The following is an 18,877-nucleotide window of genomic DNA, read 5'->3' on the forward strand; positions in this document are numbered from 1 at the left end:
CCTGATCATTTCCGTGGCCCTCTTCTGGACCCGCTCCAACAGGTCCGTGTCTTTCTTATGCTGAGGGCTCCAGAGCTGGACGCAGTACTCCAGGTGGGGTCTCACCAGAGCAGAGCAGAGGGGCAGAATCACCTCCCTCGACCTGCTGGCCACGCTGCTTTGGATGCAGCCCAGGATACGATTGGCCTTCTGGGCTGCGAGCGCACATTGCTGGCTCATGTCCAGCTTTTCACCCACCAGCACCCCCAAGTCCTTCTTGGCAGGGCTGCCCTCAATCCCGTCATACCCCCGCCTGTATTTATACCGGGGGTTGCCCCGACCCAGGTGCAGGACCTTGCACTTTTGTAAGCTTTCAAGTTTTAAGATTGTACACAGACCTATTCCAAAAGTAAAAGGTGACAGAAAACAACTGGAAAGATCAGTACTGCTGAACTGTATCAGCTGACACTTGTTGCTAACTCAAACTATTACATATACAAGTTTCTACAGTGTGAGAAAATAGATACTTTGCTGCAGAATAATTGTAACACATTTGCCTGCTTCCATGAAAAGTTCCAATTTTTAGATGAAAGAAAATAAGGAATTACAGGAGCTTTTTGTTTTGCAAAGTCACAATTTTGAAGACAAAGCTGTTTCAGTGAAAAGTTACAAACTCAATTTTTCATTACAAATGTCAATGAACTTTGCTCTACAGGTAAAATATTTGACCCAGCCCAAAATTATATTTGCTGATAATTAAGAATATTATACTTATGAACTGTGTTAGAGATACAGTAAGTCATTTAAATACCTATTAATACCAAACATGTAGTAAGATCTTCAATATTTCACTGGCCATTTAAGTTTGAGGCAAGATGCCTGAAATGAAACAAATCAGACTAGGTAAGGTACTGAATATGATCTACTGAATCTACTAAAATTTCATGATGTAAGAGAACTAGGAACAGGTTGCAGGGATTTAAATTCACAGCCACTTTTACATAGTATTGCCATAATGATGAAATTTATTCTACAGATATTTAAAGCATGCTTACTTTGGCCCAGGCAATTTCTGAATCTAGATCAGAAAGCAAGCTCTCTGAAGTGGACTTCTGCACAAGCTCAGCCTCAGTGGTAGCTAGCCACTCTGACAAAGAGGCAGCCTCTTTCCTCATTTTGCGTGCCAGCTGGGATGCTCTTTCGAGGTCTTGTTTTCCTTCTGTCACCTACAAAAAAAACAGAAAGGAAAAAAGAAAACAAAATTAGATTTTAAAAGATAGCAAAACCAAAAGTGCTAGCCAGCTAAAATATCCACCCGAATATATAAAATCCTTGCATCTTAAGACTGTCTTGCATTAGGAAAGGACCCTGAGAAGTCATTTATGAACATCTGCATTTTACTATACAAAGCAGAATATATAAATCTAGTATAATTTTAAATTAAGATACACTTAAAGGAGACAAAGAAGCCTGCATACCAACTTATTTATAGTTAGTAATCAAATTGATGTTTAAACTTCGTTTATTATGATCCTTTAACTGAAACTCAAGGGGATATAGAATCCAGTCAGTTACTCACACAGGTACAATTCAGTTCCTTTTTGTATTTTGATAGACCTGCTAGCAGAAAGCTGTAAAGAAAAAATTCACTGAAAATCTAGTCTGCCCTTGAAAACATCTCAGTAAAGTGAATATGAAATCTGATGTTTGCTGCAGTATAATCAATTCTATTTCACACTGGCTACACAATTAGTTTGGTCAAACTTTAACACAGACTTGAGAATAAATCCAACCATAGCAGTCAGAATCAATTGACATTTCGAAAAATTGCCTTCTGTCTCAACTCAGTGTTTGCATATATTTATTCAAAATAATGCACTCTTTGAAGATCTAAAAAAAAAATAAATTCAGACACAAACAAAATCATAACATTATACTGCAAATAACACTGCCTTTCTATCCTTTCCCAATTTCTCGTCTACATGCTTTCCGAGTTATAGATGTACAGATTCCACTAGAATATACAGCTTCGTGAATGTTCTCCACTTTACAACAATAAAATATTTGCTAGGGCCCATTTCAAGATATTCCAACAATGTAATCTGGCCACTTACCCACAGCTTCATTCACAGTGCACTGAACAGGCATGAGTCTGCTTGGGCTTCTGTCTTAATTTAGGTAGGAAAAGAATACCCTATTTCCCTCCTACCCCCTACGGGTTTAACCATTTTTTAACACTTCACTTTGATAAATAACTAATCAAGTACTAAGAAAATTACTCAACTCAGTATTTAATGCACTTCATGGGAAATATAGGTTTGCTTGCATTTTCTACTGCATACTGAGAGCAACCCTTTAGATGGATTACAATTAGAAACCATCATGACACCTCCTAAAATAATTTACATTGACTCAAACTTCTCATATGACAATCTGATAGTAAATTATCTTGCAGGCTGGTTTACAGACAAGAGAAGGTACAACAGTGCTCAAAGACTTTAATGAATATCAGGCCAGCTTCGCCAGAATGATGAAAGCTCTGTGAGCCTTCCTTTCTTCAAGCCTACCTCCCCTTCAGGAACACTCTGTGAGCACAGGGGTCTTGCACAACTACAGGATTGTTATGTGTAATCTTTAATCTCTCAACTGATTGCTCCTGGATGTGGCAACTAGCTTATATAGTATCAACTTCATAATCAAACTTAAAAAAGCATCTAACATCAAAACAGAGAAGGGAATTTATATGCAGACAAATCTTCATATGTACATTTGTTTTTCTTACCTGTGCCCCCAAGTCATTGTAAAGAAATTTCAATGCTGTCAGTTGTTCATCCATCCCTTTGGGATTATCTGTCTGTTGTTTCTGTACAATTTGCCTTCCTGTCTTGATGACAGTTTCAACCTCCAACTTCACCTCACTGAGAGTCTTATAGAGTTTCTAAAAACAAATACGTATATTGGTGATCAATTTGTAGTGCAGATTTTCAGACTGTTTCATTTGGGGACCTGACCATCAGATTGCACTTAAACTCTGAGCTATGGATGAAGAGCAATGTTTGCCAAGAAGATTTCAAACTCCTGATGTTCCATATTTTATTCTAGTTTTAATTTTCATCCAAAAAAAGTATTATTCCAATAATTTAGCAGTATTTACTCCATATCACCACCCACATGTGGCAAGGCTAACATTGCAATCTGTACTCGATCTTATGTATAGTATTTGTTTTGTTCAAATACTAAGAACCAAGCAAACTTGCCCCTAGAGTGATGCTTCTCCGTAACACAAGGATAAGCCAGGGAGGGGAGTTTATAAAAACTCAGCTGTTCCACCACATCTGTGATCAACAATCCACTACTTTTATGTCCACATTCTCACCCAGAAGAATTAGAGGGTTTTAGTTATCAATTGTTCTGTTGGCATTTTGCAAAGAGTTGTAACAGTTCCATCAGGACTTTGCTAAGCAAAGTTTTCTCAGGAGAGAGTTTAGGCGAGAAATAAAAAATAAAAAAAACACCCCCAAGCATGAGTTAAGAACATTGCATACTTACCATGCACCTGTCCAGATGAGCTTGGATTACATCTGGGTCAGTATCCTTCACATCCAAGACATGAAGTTCTCCTTTTACGCCATCCAACACCCGCTTGCAATCCAACATGCGCTGCTCAAAATTGGCTGGTTTCTGGAAAAGCTGATACTTTGTAGATACTTCACGGAGTTTTCTCTGTTTTAATGAATATTATAAGATTGTTTTACATTAATATCTGCACTTCAAAAAAATAACATTTAAAGCATCTCCCCCTGCAGATTCTAACCCACCTCTCATGCCACAACTCAGTATACATAGCAACACTATTTGCCAAGCCAAATTCCATCACCTATTCCTAATCTCTACCTGAGGTGCAAGAGAGCTGTAATTCTGTATCATACACTTTCAAAATATCCATTCTACTAAAATACAGAGACTTTCTGAATTTCAGCATTTATCCCATGATACTTATTAAATTTAAACTTCCTTATTCGATTCATCTAGTGCTGCTTGTTTCCTAATGAAAGCATGTAAAAGCATATACTATTTACTCCTGAGGTTCGGTTGACCGCACCAAGCAATTTACAGGCTGACAACAGCAGTGTATAATTGAAAACCAGAAGCTCTTCACATTTAAATTCTTAGTGCGACTCGTATTTTTACCTGCAAAGCATCCAGCTGAGTTCCACCACGGGGAGACCTGCATTCAGGAGAAGCAGGAGGGAAAGAGCGAGCGCTTTTCTTGAGCTCCTCGAGGGTGGATTCATGAGCTGCAATCTCAGCTTGAATTTTCTGCCACGTCATAGAAACAGGAAAAAAATGTTACAAAATTGCTTGCAGAGACAGGAAGAGGAACTTGCTAACCACCTACTACCCACCAGAAGTAAATCCACTCTGTAAAAGTTAAACAAAGTTTATTTTAAATATTCTGGCTTTGGTGACAGCTTGCTAAATTGAAAGCCGTTAAGATTGTTATTCAATACAACCTTCTTAAAACAGGAAAACAATCCAGATAACAAGAGATACCACCTAGTACATCAGCACACGACTGAAATGAAGCATTCATGAATTACTAAGTCTAGGCTGAGCACTATCATGAGATATTTCAAAATGTTTTGTAGTGAAAAGCTATACTGGAATACCTGGGCCTCCTGGGGCATCTGAAAGGCATCTACCCTATCAGTCAGGTAAGATGTCAGCTGTCTATCCAGCTCCGCTAAGTTTTCCTGCAAGACCTGCAACATGTGGTTGGTTTCTCGCATGGTCTGAAGCTGCTGTTCCAAGGCGATCTGCCTGCTCACCGCCTGAGTGGGACAGAAAGGTAAGACAAGATGGAGCAGTAATTCAATACAAATTATATTAAACTTTCCCAAAACAAGGTGGGGGAGACCCAAAAAATCCTATGCCAGGAGGACTGTCTAAAAAGAGCAAAATCAAGCCCTAGAATGCAGCAATTTTTGAAGCCTGCTGTGACTCATACCAGTAACTGACAAACAATGGCATAGGAGAGTTCTGCTGCTAGCTACACAGGATAGTGAAAACAGGTCTCTCCTATCACCTCAGGAAGAAAGTATTCTGTTAAAAATATACCGGTTTCAAAAACTAGCTAGTCAATGGGAATCAGGGACTTGGTAATACACTACAGATCAATATTGTTTGATGTGTAAACTTGCACATTTTCTTTCAAAACAATAAACCCTGTCTTTCTGTTACAGTGTGAAAACAGAGGTTCACAGTTCCTTCCCTCCACTGCCTCTCCCTTCAGCAGCAAAACGTCTAAGTTCATCCGAAATGTCACTACTTGCATGGGAACACAAATTCCCCACTATCAACACATGCACAGACCACTGGGTGCGTACACACACACAGATGTGGAAAGTTGTCAACAGCCCAGTATGTCAGCACTGCAGCTGCCAAAGCAGATAGTTTTTACATGGGAATAAAGTACTGTCGTAACAGGAAAAACAATAGTGAATGCTAACTTAAATGACAGCACATAGCCCCCAGCTGAGGGCACTGCATTCATGTTGCTCACTGTAAGGAGGATGAACTGAAATTCCCTCTATGATTACACTTTGGCAGTGACAGAAGAATAGCGCCCGTCCTACAATTTGGCAGGGGCCTGTGTTACCAGGATACAGAACACAAGTTACAAATTTATGCAACCTGAAATACAGCTAGTCTTCCTCTACTTATTAAAACCAGAAAAGATTAGACTAAAGTATGAGAAGAGGAAGGGGACAACATAATAGATGGGGAATGAGAAGAATGTTTTTCTTCTATTCCTTATTTCAGTGTGACTTATTCCTAGCTATTTCAAAGAGAGAAAGTGTCACTTATTCATGTTCCTCATTTTTACAGTTAGTGAGCAGCTCACCTGTATTTATGGCAGTAGGAAAAGAATATTAACCTCAGTTATTGAACTGTCCCCTTTGAGACTGGAATTGTCTTTTTGTCAAAATTACCTGAGGGTCCCCGCAGTGCAAGGGTGTGCAAGTGTGCAAAACAAAACCTGTCTCAAGTCAGGGAAAAAAAAGCATCTGCTCTTAGGGCATCATTCCAAATTGAAAACAGCTGACAACATTATGAAGCTTTTTCCTCTTTTCCTGTATTGCAGTCCTGTATCTATGAATCCAGTTATCTAACAGGAATCATTTCAGACCACTGAGCTGAAAAACCCAGTCTACTTCAACCCTGCCCCCAAATTCTTACCAAGTGACTCAATTCCTCATAGCGGGCATTGAAAGCCTCCAATTTTTCACTGATGATATCATCAAGAATCCCTCCATCAATCAGTGTCTGCCCAAGTTCCCGAATCTGGGTTCGATTATCAGCTGGATGACGCAGGACTGATTCCAGAGACTAATTAGCAGAGAAAGTTTTAAAGGTCAAGATACTGAATATTACTGCATTTTCAGAGGTGGAAATCTGGCTGCACGCACAGAAGTTTTACACTTCAAATGACTTGAGAGTGCTCTAAAAAGATGAATTAGTTATGGCTTAATCCATGATGGCACAAGGCAAATACAGTGGTCATTTTGCTTTAGATAATTAAACTTCACAGCACTTCTCGCCTATTCATATCATTTCATACTACCGTGCTGGAAGGAATTAACCAGTTGACACAGGACAGGAGAGAGCATACAATTTTATCATGGTACCAAGTATGGCACAATCATGTACAGCAAAATTCAGCTTTTGGTGGAGGATCTTACAAATAACCATTCTAGATTCAGAGTAATATGTTCATTTAACCTGAAGAATCAGAATATTCAACACATGATTCAGTATTCTACTGAAATGTAGAATTTATGTTTTTTTTAAACAGAGCTACCAGAAAAGTTACCAATCTGAGAGAACGACTACAATACCTCAAGAGCATCATTGACAGCATCCAACTTATCAGGCAGATTTTCTGTCATTTGCACCCTTTCTTCCAGACTGTTTAGCCAAGCTGTTTCTAAATCAAGATACTGAAGCAGCTCAATCCAACAGGACCACACCTCCTAGGAGCAACAGAAAAAACATAAATTAGCCTAGAATGCCAGGCATAGCTCATATACCCTATGAACAGCTTAAAGAAATTACGTTTCTGAGACATTCACCTAAAATAGGCAAGTAGAAAATATACAAAAACATGCCATGGCACAGTAAGTTCTAGGCAGAAAAACCTGCAACTATAGCAGCAAGATAAAGAGAAATATGCAAAATACACATAGAAGTCTCTAAACTCATGCTAAAATTATCAATGGCATCCAGATTCTTATAATGATTTAAGAATGTAACAAAATGCATCCACTCCTCTTGAAAGATAGGACATACACAACCTACCCCAAATGATAATCAACATGTTCTAATTATCATCATATTTCAACCTTTAATCTCTGAGAAGTTTCTTTTTGTCATTTTGGAACATGCATGGATGGATAACAGAGCTGTGAGACAAGGTTACTTGTTTGCACAAGTGTTGATTACAATACATATTATAAAAGTAAAGTTAGATGGTGTCTCATGAATTCCAAGGATGTCATCTCAAGGGAAAGTAATCTTGGAAAGGAGCTGCAGAAAAATGCGTTTATGCTGAAGCTACTAGATTCAGTGACAAAATAGAACATTTTCAGTGTCCTTCTCCACTCCTCTTGTGCCACCTGCCTCCATTTTACTAAGCTGAGAGCTATCATTCTTACCTCCAAAGTGTGGCATTTCCCCCGGATCCGATTGCACAACAGCTGGTAGTTCTCCAGCACAACGTTCAGCTCGGTCGCCAGGTCCTGACCACTAGACGGCACTTTGGCAGCCAACATCTTGATGTTGTCTTTGAGAATCTTCACCCGCACCTCTTTCTGCAACACATCCTCCTTTGCTCTCTGCCCAAAGAAATGTATTACACGATCAGCCCTCAATTGCTATACAGTCAGGTATTCACCACTCAAACCAAAGATCAGCAGTTTAACCTTGGAAGTGTTGCTGCCAAAGTATTCTTGGGTCTGAGCACAACAAAACATGGCGCTAACTTGCGTGGAATTCAGATTACGTTAGTAAGCGTTGAAAAATCCTATTTTATTAAACATACAGACATATTTACCATTTATGGTTTGTTCATTAAAAATCCGTGACTCAAAGCAAAAAAGATTAAGTTCAGTGCTATTTATATGCTAGCTCACAGATATGAAAAAGAGAAATGAACCAGAGAAAAAAAATAGAGGTTTGCTAAAAACAAGCATATCGGGGAGAAAAAGGTAGGGTGAATTTACAGAAGTTATGAGTCTCCAAGCTCAGTAATTATCTCCCAAAGTTATCCAAGAAAGATAACATAATTACCCGGGACACATGCAACTACGAAGTTGGGACTTCTCCCACAGCTGTTGGGTGCGCTAGAGGAACATGCAAAAAGGACAACCAGAAGAATTCCTTCAACCCAACTGCACTCAGAGGAGCTTGGTAGCAAATGTACAGGATAAGCACAGTACAACTCCCAACACACGGGCCTGGAGAAATCATATTATCAGTTGTCAAATTTTGCCCTAACCAGAATTCAGGAAGCAGGATAGCTGGAAAACAGATCACGCAGACCAGTCCGAGCCTCTCTCTGTTGAGACAACTAGAAGGCTCCAGAAATAGAGACTGTCCTATATGTCTTTCTTTTCAGGTTTCAAGGAGTTTTATGAACTTAAAGTACCTCTGATATATAAGGCACTGCACTTTATGGTAGAATTTAGTACATGACAGCATTATTGTTGCACATATTGTTCGTGAGGTCTTCTAAATGTAAGGCAATCAAAAAAAAAAGCCAGTTAATGGAAGGGCAAAGAATGGAAAATCTGGGGAACATTTTATGGCAGGATTATCAAAAAATACCTAGCCTCATCTTAAACCTACTCCTTCAAGTGTCAGCAGGAGTTCCACTCTCTGTTCAAATGAGAGCAGAATTAGGCAAGCTCAGAAGTTTTTCAAACCCTTATGCAAAAATGCTCCTGGTCAAATATACAAAGAGTGTTCTTTCCCAGTCCTAAAAGTAGTCCCAGCATAATATTCTTACTGCAAATGAAAGAGGATATGCAAGTGTTACAGTAAGCTTACTGGGTCACTGACATATCTGCCAAATTTAAAAGTACAGAATATAATCTGGATTTGACAAAGGTAAATGTGCTCAAAGTCTCTCAGATTTGCCAATGAAAAGAGGGTTCTTTCTTTTCTTAGCTTGTGTTCAGCAGGCTGTCAGACTATGTGATCTCAAATGGCTTCAGAGGACATGAGTATATTAAAACACTTGTTAAAGACGGTTTCAGAAAGCCCCTACAAAAAAAGAACAATTCAAAACTTCAAATAGATTTGTCAAAGCACTTGTAAGGGAGAAAAAATTCTTTATTTTATGCTCCATCGAGTAACAGTGTAGTGGATGTTCATTTAAATAACGTACATACAAGTCAAAACATTTGTGAAGATATGCCTGAACTCTCAGATTTAAAACCAGAGAGAAAATTATTGTTTACTCTGTACATACATCCAAGAAAATTATCTATTCAACTGGTAATTTATAATGAGACAAAAATAGCTCCTTCCTCTCCATTTTTTTTGGCCACCAGTCCCAAAATTAGAGAAGCAGGGGTCAGCATCACCGTTTGCAACAGATGAGGAACACAAGATAACCTTACAACTGAACTGTTTTAAACTGCTTTTCTAAATGTAGAGTTACTATATCTAGGGGACAAGAAACTGAAGCCCAACAGCTAGAAGCAGAAGAGTATGTTTACACAACCGCTAATTTAGACAGGTATAATATCACCTTTTCTTTCTTTCTCAAGTTTCATCTCCTGCAATAAGTTTCCATATTCTTAGTGTTTAATATGCTATACATAGCAAGCCTGGCTCAACAGCTGGGCAAGCTGCTATTCATTATGAAATCCCTACCCCTCGTGGCCAAATAAAACATCTGCTTTTATAGTTTGTGCTTTAAAAACAAAAATTCCACAAAGCAAAGCTGAAAAATACCACTAATCTTGTCATGACCTGAGCTCCTTTCCACATAGGTAATAATTCCACAAAAGGTGAGCCCCCAAAGCCATTAAATTTTGTTTCTCTTTAATCAGGTCTCTACAATGACCTTCTATTCCTGACCTTCATTTCCTCCACCGCATTCTCTAGCTCTTCTGGGGACTTGTATTCAAAATCTTTCTCCAAATATTCTTCTTCAGCTTGGGTCATCCATTCTTGCATCTCTGCCAAATCCTTCTTCAGATTTACAGCTTTTTCCTGACTTTCAGACAGGCGATTTTTCTGAGTAACGATCTAGAATCCAAGGTGGAGAAAGAAACAGCAGTTTTGTTACTTAAATGTCCTTGTGTATGTGAAAAACCACAAGTCTTTGTTAAAACATTTTACTACCAAAACATTTTCAGGCCTTTTTAATTAACAAAAGACTTTTACTTTTACACACACACAAACTCATGATCCCTTTTTAGCAGATCAAAAAAATCTAGAGATGAGAGAGGGAGGAAAATTACCGTTTTTTCCTCATTGCATGTAAACTGAAAACAATCCCTGGAAAAAGTCAGACAAAAAAACCCTCTTCTGATCACAAGTATCATATAGTTAGATGTCTCTTTATACAGAGCACTAAGACACCCTTCAGGCCTCGCTTCTTTCCACAGCCCAGGCAATCTGGATTCTATATTAACAGCAAGGTTCTCCAACACAGGTCCTCACCAGGCATTGCAACTAAAGAATTATGTTTCTACAGACAACAGAAAGCTTCCACCCAAAAGAAACAACCAAATGCACCAGACTGAAGTGGTAGCCTATTTATAGCCATTTATTTTTTAAAGCTGCTTGGAAGCAGGCAGAAATTACACAGGGCAGAATAATATTCCAGATTTCAGGAACAACACAACAAAAAGGTCAGACTTCCCTCCCACCCACCCCAGAAAAAGCAGCATGAGGCAAAGTGAACAAATTAATTTTTAGTTACAAACAATTAAAGAGCTCACTCCTTCCAGTTAGGTACTGAGAAGTGCATGTATTCAAACAAAACTACTGTTGCACAGGTGTCCCCTCACATATTTGCACTTCTGAAGGACTCACTGGGCCAAGCTGGATTTAAGCCACTTTGACAGTGGAACAAGTAAAACATACTCATCCCACTGCTTCACCTCTTCGCCATCCTACCAATGCCACACAACCGAACAAACAGCTGCAGTAACAAGCAAGCACTAGCAACGTATGGAGAACTCACCTGTTTGCTCAGTTTCTCCCATTGAGTCTGGCAGTCTACTAGCCTAGACTTTGCCCAAGTATTTATGCTTGCAATAGGCTGAGCTCTTAAAGCAGACTCTACTTCTTTCATCTCTTTCAGCGATGGTTCAATCGTCTCCATTTCATTGACAAACATCTGAGCACACATCAGAGAAAAATGAATGTTCTTCTTTAGCAAGACATTACATAAATTTATAGGATACCAATAATTTTGTAGTTTTTAATTATTCCAGAGACACTTTAATAAAAAAGCAGATTGATGCTGTGTTCAATACCAGGCTGTTTAAAACAATCCTTCAGTGACCCAAAACATCAGAACTATGCAACTAAAAAACAAAATACAGCTTGCCATACACAGCGCAAACATTCTTGCATGCCAAATGTCAACATCGGAACAACGCAAGTTTGAAGATTATGTGCACTAAATACCCTGATGTTTCTGGCATACCTCAGACTCATTCTTCTCCCCCCCCCCAAAAAAAAACCCAAAACATTTGAAGGTGCACTGTAATTACTTACTATAAGATGAAATTCTACCTATTTGTGATTATTATGTGCCACCAGCTAGGAAGGAATCTTACTTGTAAGGCACATACAATTCCAAAACCCTAGGAGTTTCAGAGTTATTTGCTTGTTATTTTTATTGCCCTTGGCATTTTAATGCAGAAAGCACTTTTCACTCATAGATTCAATTCCCTAATCACACAATTAGGAAAAATACATAAACATTTTCAGAGGAAATAATGTCAACTTGTAGATGAGTATTTGTAAATACGGTGAAGACCTTTGAAAAGTACTAAGTGTTATGGCTACACACAAGGAACCAATTAAAGTGTGCCCTGAAGAAAGATAAGACAATTTTTCTGGCAGGCTTTATGGAATATGCCATGGACAATATTTAATAATGCAAGCAAAATAATAAAGAAGAGATGCTAGTCATTTATTTCAAAAGATTCCTTAAAAGAGCAAAACTCACTGTGCACTGGTCAAGTTGTCTTTGAAGTCCTTCGGTATCTCCTTGAACAGCCTTTTCTGTCATTAAGAAGTCTTTCACACCATCCATCCACTTCTGAACGACTTTTGAATCAGCCTAAATCAAATACAGTAATGAAGAGTTGATACAACGCCATGATGAAGAATGTATGGCTGTTGCATTTCAACTTCTAGCAGTGTCAAAAGAATATTCTACAAGCTGCTTGCATTGCCTTGGTTTTGAATCGGACCACCTTTGGTTTAATTTTTGGTTTTGGTTGTTTGGGGGTTCCCCCCCCAATTTCTCTGTTCTCAAATTTATATGAAAATTAAATTCACAATAGTCATATTCTCCCATCCATGCCACAGCATGGTTTAATTAACACTGCACTGCTCCAGGCTACCTATCACACAAGAAACATGGAATCAAGTAAGGAGGCAAGCATGGCTTCAAGAAGTATGTGATTACCCTTCACATGAAGGACCTGGCTGAAGGCTGGGAATAGCTTCTGTTGTCAGGAAAACGCTATGTATAACCGCTTCCACCACACTTGTTTGAGAGACATATTGCACTCCAAGGAAAAGAGAGAGCCCTGTAGAAATATATGTGGGGAGAAGAGATGGGGATAATGCTAGACATACCTGACAGGTAGAAGCTATGCTGCGAAAGCCATTCGCCTTACAGAGAAACACGAGCATAAAAGGAAAATACCACAGAGGATTAGACTAACCACTAAAAAAAAAAAATCTAGCTGTTTGAGACCAAGAGCAGCTACTGTACTCACTACATCAATGCACAGGGGGAAAAAAAGTAAATACATACACAATTTCAGAGTTATCTGACCTAACATTTGGCAGTTGCCTTATATCCTGTGATGAGCTAGGTGGGGAGGGAGACAGGAGGGTTGTCATCTCCTTCCCATGCAATCGTGGATGTTCCCAAACACCCTTACAAACAAAACCACCACAAACTTAGAGCAGGAAGAAAGTTTTTCCTTATCCTTGTTCAACTGAGTTATGTGATTGCAATTTTTTAATAATATAGTCAGACTTTTTTTAATCGACATTTTTTTGACTGTTTGGTTGTGTTTAATAGATGGCATCTTTTTATTCTGACACAATCATCACCACAGAGCACTGTTATTGAGAAGCCAAGTAAAAGCTCATCAACTTCACCTTCTACTCTGCATGACACCGAGGAGGAAAGCACACACTTTGTTTCCTTAAAAACCCTGCAATAACAGTTGTTTCAAGATCAATACATTACACGCTGCTTCTCAAAAATACATCTGCACTAATGAAAACCCATTAGACTAAGATCATGTTTATTTTTAGGCCAATGCTACCATTAGAGGTCGAAGTCATGACATTTTCTTCATTCCTTTTCCATTTTGGGGGAATTTCTTACAGCTGATTAGCCTGAAAATCATTTTCCAAAAAACAGACCCCAGGAAGCTTAACAGTGAACCATGGCTTAATGTAAAAAATACATATTTATACAGGCTGCCATTTGACAGGGCATTTTAGTATATACCTAATTTAGCTTGCTTACAGTAAGTTACTTACATAAGTAGCTGAAGTGAATTAAATGGAATTACTCACAAAAGTTAGGCACACATTTAAATAGCTTGCTGAGTCACAAGCCAAGTCTACAGAAGTTTAATGAAGTAACTGCTCCTGCACTGCACAGGTAAATAATTGCTAATGGTCAAATACCCAGTGTAGGTTGTTGATGTACAAGAGCTCACAATTTTTAGACACAAACTAAAACACTGGATCAGTTTCTAAAGTTTATTCCAGGCAGGAACAGAGATCAAATGTGCTGAATTTTAACTTGTTCGGTCCTAGAAAAACCACATGATGTACAGCCATACAATAGATTTAAAAGAATTGAAGGTGATACATAATCAAAGACACAGCAAGCCATGCATTATTAGAGGTATGATAACAGAGAATAGAAGATACAGAAATTTTCTTCTAGAAAATACAAGATGCAAAACTGATAAAATGAGCCTTGTCTACTTTTCTGATCACATGACTATTACAGTCTCACAGTAAAACACAGATCATGTCACTAATGCACGTGTTGTCAGCTTCAGGGAGTCTCTGTTATATCACAAATGAAAGAAGGGCCACCTAAGCAGCAGAACCCACAGGCAGATCTGCTCAGACTAACAAGGACATTTTAAGCACCATTCACTTATCTGCTCACTGTTAAAATGAGAATACATTCAGTTTCTTTCCAAAAATCTAAATGTGAGGAGTGCTGTTTTGGGAAATGCCAGTTTTTAAAGGTAAATTAGGAAAAAAGAAACATTAAAGATAAACCAACACTTGTGTGTAGTTGCACACGACCACATGTTCTCCAAGGGTTGCCACTCACTCTTTTTTTTCCTTTTTTTTTTTCCTTCTCTCCCCCACTTTTAATTACTTTTTTTTTCCTTTAATAGCCAGACGCTTCAGCTCCTCTCTTAACCAAGGAAACACCGCCTAGCCATTTTCCAAACTAATCTTGTGTCTGGTATCACATCTCCAGTACTGACCCATTCAGTGTCTGCACCAGGACCATATACCTAGTCTCCCGTATCAATCTTTCTTGCAGTGCAAGTTCCATCCTGATCTGTCCAATGCCGTCCACAACATTTTTTATTCAACTTGCTCCACATTTTCATTTTTATTCATGCAGTGCTAGACTACAAAAATCTCTGTAAAGATTAGTACCACTCCTTCAAAAGGAAAAATCAGAGAATATAAATACATGACTGTCCATCCACTGACAGCTTTATGAAACATTTAGAAAACACAGGAACTATGTACTTAAAAATTCAGTTCATGAGAAAACACCCCCACTGTAAGCTCCATATTTCTACAGATAGCACCACTACATATTTCTTCCATTTTCAATTATTTAATAATTACTTCCATTGTTTCTTCTGCTTTAATTTCTTTTTCAGCTTCTGTACTTCTTTTTAAGGTAACAGGAAAGTTTTTAACATATCACTCAGGACAAAATTCTGCTCTCAGATCTACACAACACCGCACAGCTTCAATGCTCTCCTCTCCACAGCTCTTCAAAACTCCCATGCGCATAAAAAAATCCACATCTTTCAGTGAGTGCTTCACATACCTGGTGGTACCAACATCACTTTGGACAGCTGTGGAGAACAGGGCACTTCACCTTTGGCTGAAAAAACTGAATAATTGATTACTAAATAAAAACCATGTGCTAATACTGCACATGTGTACCCTACTCTCAGTTAAACGTGAGAGAGAATTTCAGTTTTCAGGAGCCGTTCTTCACCCAGTTAAAGGTGTTATTTAGGAAAGTAGGTGCAGGTACAGACCACTCAACTGAACGTGATTCAAGTACAGAAAAAGAAGAGTTCTGCACTTACAAGAAATCAAGGGAGAAAAAAAATGCTGCTAAAACTGATGAGGTAAGTAGGTCTTGCTCAGTGTAGCTACAGATAATCAAGGCAACTGGAAAGCTGCAATCATTTGAAGAACAAGACTGATAGAAAGTTGTTGCACATAGGACCTTGAGGCAGGCTCACATGCAGAATATTTATTCTGTCATGCTAAATAACTAATAAGTGTAACCAGAAAGAGAGAAGGGAAGAGAATGGGACATGGTGGGATATTGTATATTTAGGTCAAAGTCAGGAGAAAAATTAATGAGGAGGAGGTTGCTGGAAAGTAATCACCAAGGGCTTGGCTAAGCCCTAGAAGTTAATTTCTTTTAGGCTCCTGTACAAGCCAGCTCACTTTGGGCAGTCAGCTCACACTGACCAGCAGCATCAGCTCCTCCACAGCTCCGTATCATCCTACAGGCTGCTGCAAGTAGCTACGGAAGGATGGGTTTGAAGGAACCAGACTAAAAGCAGAAACTCTTTCAAATGTAAGTGCACAAGTACACATATTCCTGAACATGTTTTTTAAGGGAGGGTGGGGTGAGGGACAGCTTTTATCTTTATGCTTCAGGTAATACAGCCTAACAATATTACACAAAAGTGTTATATAAAGAAATACACATTTTTTTCCTCTGAAAACCTGGAATTCCTCCTCCTATTCATAGGCTGGTTTGTGGCTTCCATTTACAAGTTCACTAGCCTAGACTGGACTATCATCCCTATGCTATTCATACACACACAACCCACACACACACTGCTAGGGGCAGCTCAGGTCCTGAAACAAGTAATTAGCGAGTAACGCTTTAAGAGCAGAAGCAAGTTTTTCCCTCCAGCCTTTTTCCCCCAAGTAAAACTTTTTATGGGAGCATGGGTGTGCACTCTGCTCTTAATTGTCATTTAGTTACAATCTGTTACCCGTACTATGACTTCTTCCAGGTTTGCGGTTTTTAAAAAAAAAAAGAAAAAAGACGATGCTTTTACTACTTCTGAACCATAATCAGCAACAGCTTGTCCAACTTTCACCGCAACATCATGCAAGTCAATTACTTGGCCTTACTAATATAAATTTCAGTTTAAACACGTGTCTATACTTGAGTCATCATTAAAGATCCTGTCTGGCTTAAAATGAAAAAAAAACCCCAAAAACAAACCACTTAGTTTGAATCCACTATCAAATAAAAGAAGTCTTCTGCTTCAGAGGGAGGGGAGATCAAGATTGAAAGAAACTTGGGGAAAAGTGGTGGTGTGCATGCATGGCACCAATGTTCTGAAATGAGTGCATGCAGCAAGTTGCTTATGTTTATAAAGTGTGTGATACATACTCCGTTAAATGGAAAAGAATATAAATAATTCCACACATTAAAATACGTTTAATGCATGTGAAAATACAGATTTCTGTTAGCTAATGCACACGTGCCTTCATCCCGAGAGACAGAGAATCTCTAAAAGCACCTTCTTGCTTTTTGAAGTTTAAAATATAATGAAAATAATATGAAACTTATTTAAAGTCTAGTTAAACATCACTCTAGCAAAAAAAAGGCACTATATTTGGGCTTTTATACTGCTCTGATCAGCTTATACTTTCAATCTGATATTGAAGAATGCTTAGTGCCTATTTAACTTTTGGGTCACAATAATATTGCCATGGGCTAAATCATGACACGTTTGGTTTTCATTATTTTTTTCCTCTCCCCAGAGGAATATAAATAGCCTAGAGAAGGGACTTAAAGCAATCACAAAGAAACCCATCTAACCAGTTAATACTGAGTCAACCTCGGCTAAGTTACTTAAGCACTTACCACTCCCCTCTTTATCAATGGGTTAAACATCTAAATACCCTTTAAATACTCTTGCTTTTAATCCCTTTATTCTTAAAGCATTGGGATTTTCTGTTATGCGGGATTTCATACATGTGTGTGTATATATATATAAAATATAAGAGTGCTGATTAATCTTAATTCTTTAACTCTCCTTTCTGACACTTCAGAGGCCATCTGTTGGAACTGGAAAACTCACTATATCTAAACATTTTCTTTACTTCCTTTTTTAACAGGCTGTACTAATTCTTTATTACTGTTGACAGAAACCCCACTTGAAGGAGCAGGTTTTCTGTAGCAGGTATGGAATTCCAATTTTAGATGTCAAACTAGTAAGGCATTGGGCATCTGACACCAACCACAATAGAGGGCACTCAGCCCCTGGTGGGATCAAGCCTCCAACAGCACAGCTGACATACCCTTGACTTTAGTGTAACTACTTTGCTTGAAAGACAAGGAATGCCAATTTTAAGTGAAAAGTAATTCTATGAGAAGATAAAATAATTTCCTGAGCATGTTAAAAGTCCTCTGCTACCCTGCTACAAATACACTATATGTGCTTCCAGCCTCTGCCAGACTAGTGGCCCATCAACATTTCGCTTCTCAACCAGTATCATCCAGACTCCTTCAGGAACACAGGAAAAGAAAGGGCTCTAAACCAATGAGTTGTATGACAAAAAAACCCTTTCATTTTACCTCAAATATTCTCAGCTTGGATGTAATTTCCTCCAGTAGTTTAACATCTTTGGAAATCTTGAGCTTTAACTTGTCCCAGTGTCCCTGCACATGCTTGAACTCTTGCGTGTAGACCTTTTTTATATCCGAAGAAGCATATTTCTCCAAAGCCTTTGTTTCTTCAGCAAGTTTATCCACCCTGGGCTTCTGGGTTTCCAGTGTCTCACAAACCGTCTACAATGAAAAAAAAAAAAAGAAAAAAAATAAATGTCTGCTTCCAGTATTAGCCATACAACAGGCACACACTTACATACAAGTACAAGTACGTCAAACGTTTTGTTGTGCAGAGCACAGATTCAGTGAAGAGTGGTATTCCAGTTATTGCAGCAGAGATGTCCAAACAACCTTTTAAGCAGCAAAAACAGAGGGTAGTGGTCAACGGCTCAATGTCCAGATGGAGATCGGTGACGAGTGGCGTCCCGCAGGGGTCCACTGTCCCAACAGTACCGTGTTGGGACCATTGGGACTGTTTAATATCTTCATCAATGACATAGACAGTGGGATCGAGTGCACCCTCAGCAAGTTTGCAGGTGACACCAAGCTGAGTGGTGCAGTCGACACGCCTGAGGGACGGAACACCATCCAGAGGGACCTGGACAAGCTGGAGAAGTGGGCCCGTGTGAACCTCATGAGGTTTAACAAGGCCAAGTGCAAGGTCCTGCACCTGGGTCGGGGCAACCCCCG

General features: G+C 38.9%; 1 protein-coding gene across 1 annotated transcript in view; it reads right to left on the reverse strand.

The window, feature by feature from the left end:
• Positions 1 to 18,877, reverse strand: part of UTRN (utrophin) — a 419,780-nt gene that overhangs the window by 273,720 nt on the left and 127,183 nt on the right. Inside the window, exons 22-33 of the mRNA XM_009282506.2 lie at positions 18,155 to 18,367; positions 12,236 to 12,349; positions 11,240 to 11,395; positions 10,126 to 10,296; positions 7,695 to 7,874; positions 6,879 to 7,013; positions 6,220 to 6,369; positions 4,650 to 4,811; positions 4,171 to 4,299; positions 3,529 to 3,702; positions 2,762 to 2,917; positions 1,035 to 1,205 (exon numbers count right to left, since the gene is read on the reverse strand). Coding sequence (XP_009280781.1) covers positions 1,035 to 1,205; positions 2,762 to 2,917; positions 3,529 to 3,702; positions 4,171 to 4,299; positions 4,650 to 4,811; positions 6,220 to 6,369; positions 6,879 to 7,013; positions 7,695 to 7,874; positions 10,126 to 10,296; positions 11,240 to 11,395; positions 12,236 to 12,349; positions 18,155 to 18,367 — 1,911 coding nt within the window. The remainder of the gene's footprint in view (positions 1 to 1,034; positions 1,206 to 2,761; positions 2,918 to 3,528; positions 3,703 to 4,170; positions 4,300 to 4,649; positions 4,812 to 6,219; positions 6,370 to 6,878; positions 7,014 to 7,694; positions 7,875 to 10,125; positions 10,297 to 11,239; positions 11,396 to 12,235; positions 12,350 to 18,154; positions 18,368 to 18,877) is intronic.

This window comes from Aptenodytes forsteri, unplaced genomic scaffold (assembly GCF_000699145.1).
Source record: "Aptenodytes forsteri isolate BGI_AS27 unplaced genomic scaffold, ASM69914v1 Scaffold357, whole genome shotgun sequence".
Classification (NCBI taxonomy): Eukaryota; Metazoa; Chordata; class Aves; order Sphenisciformes; family Spheniscidae; genus Aptenodytes; species Aptenodytes forsteri.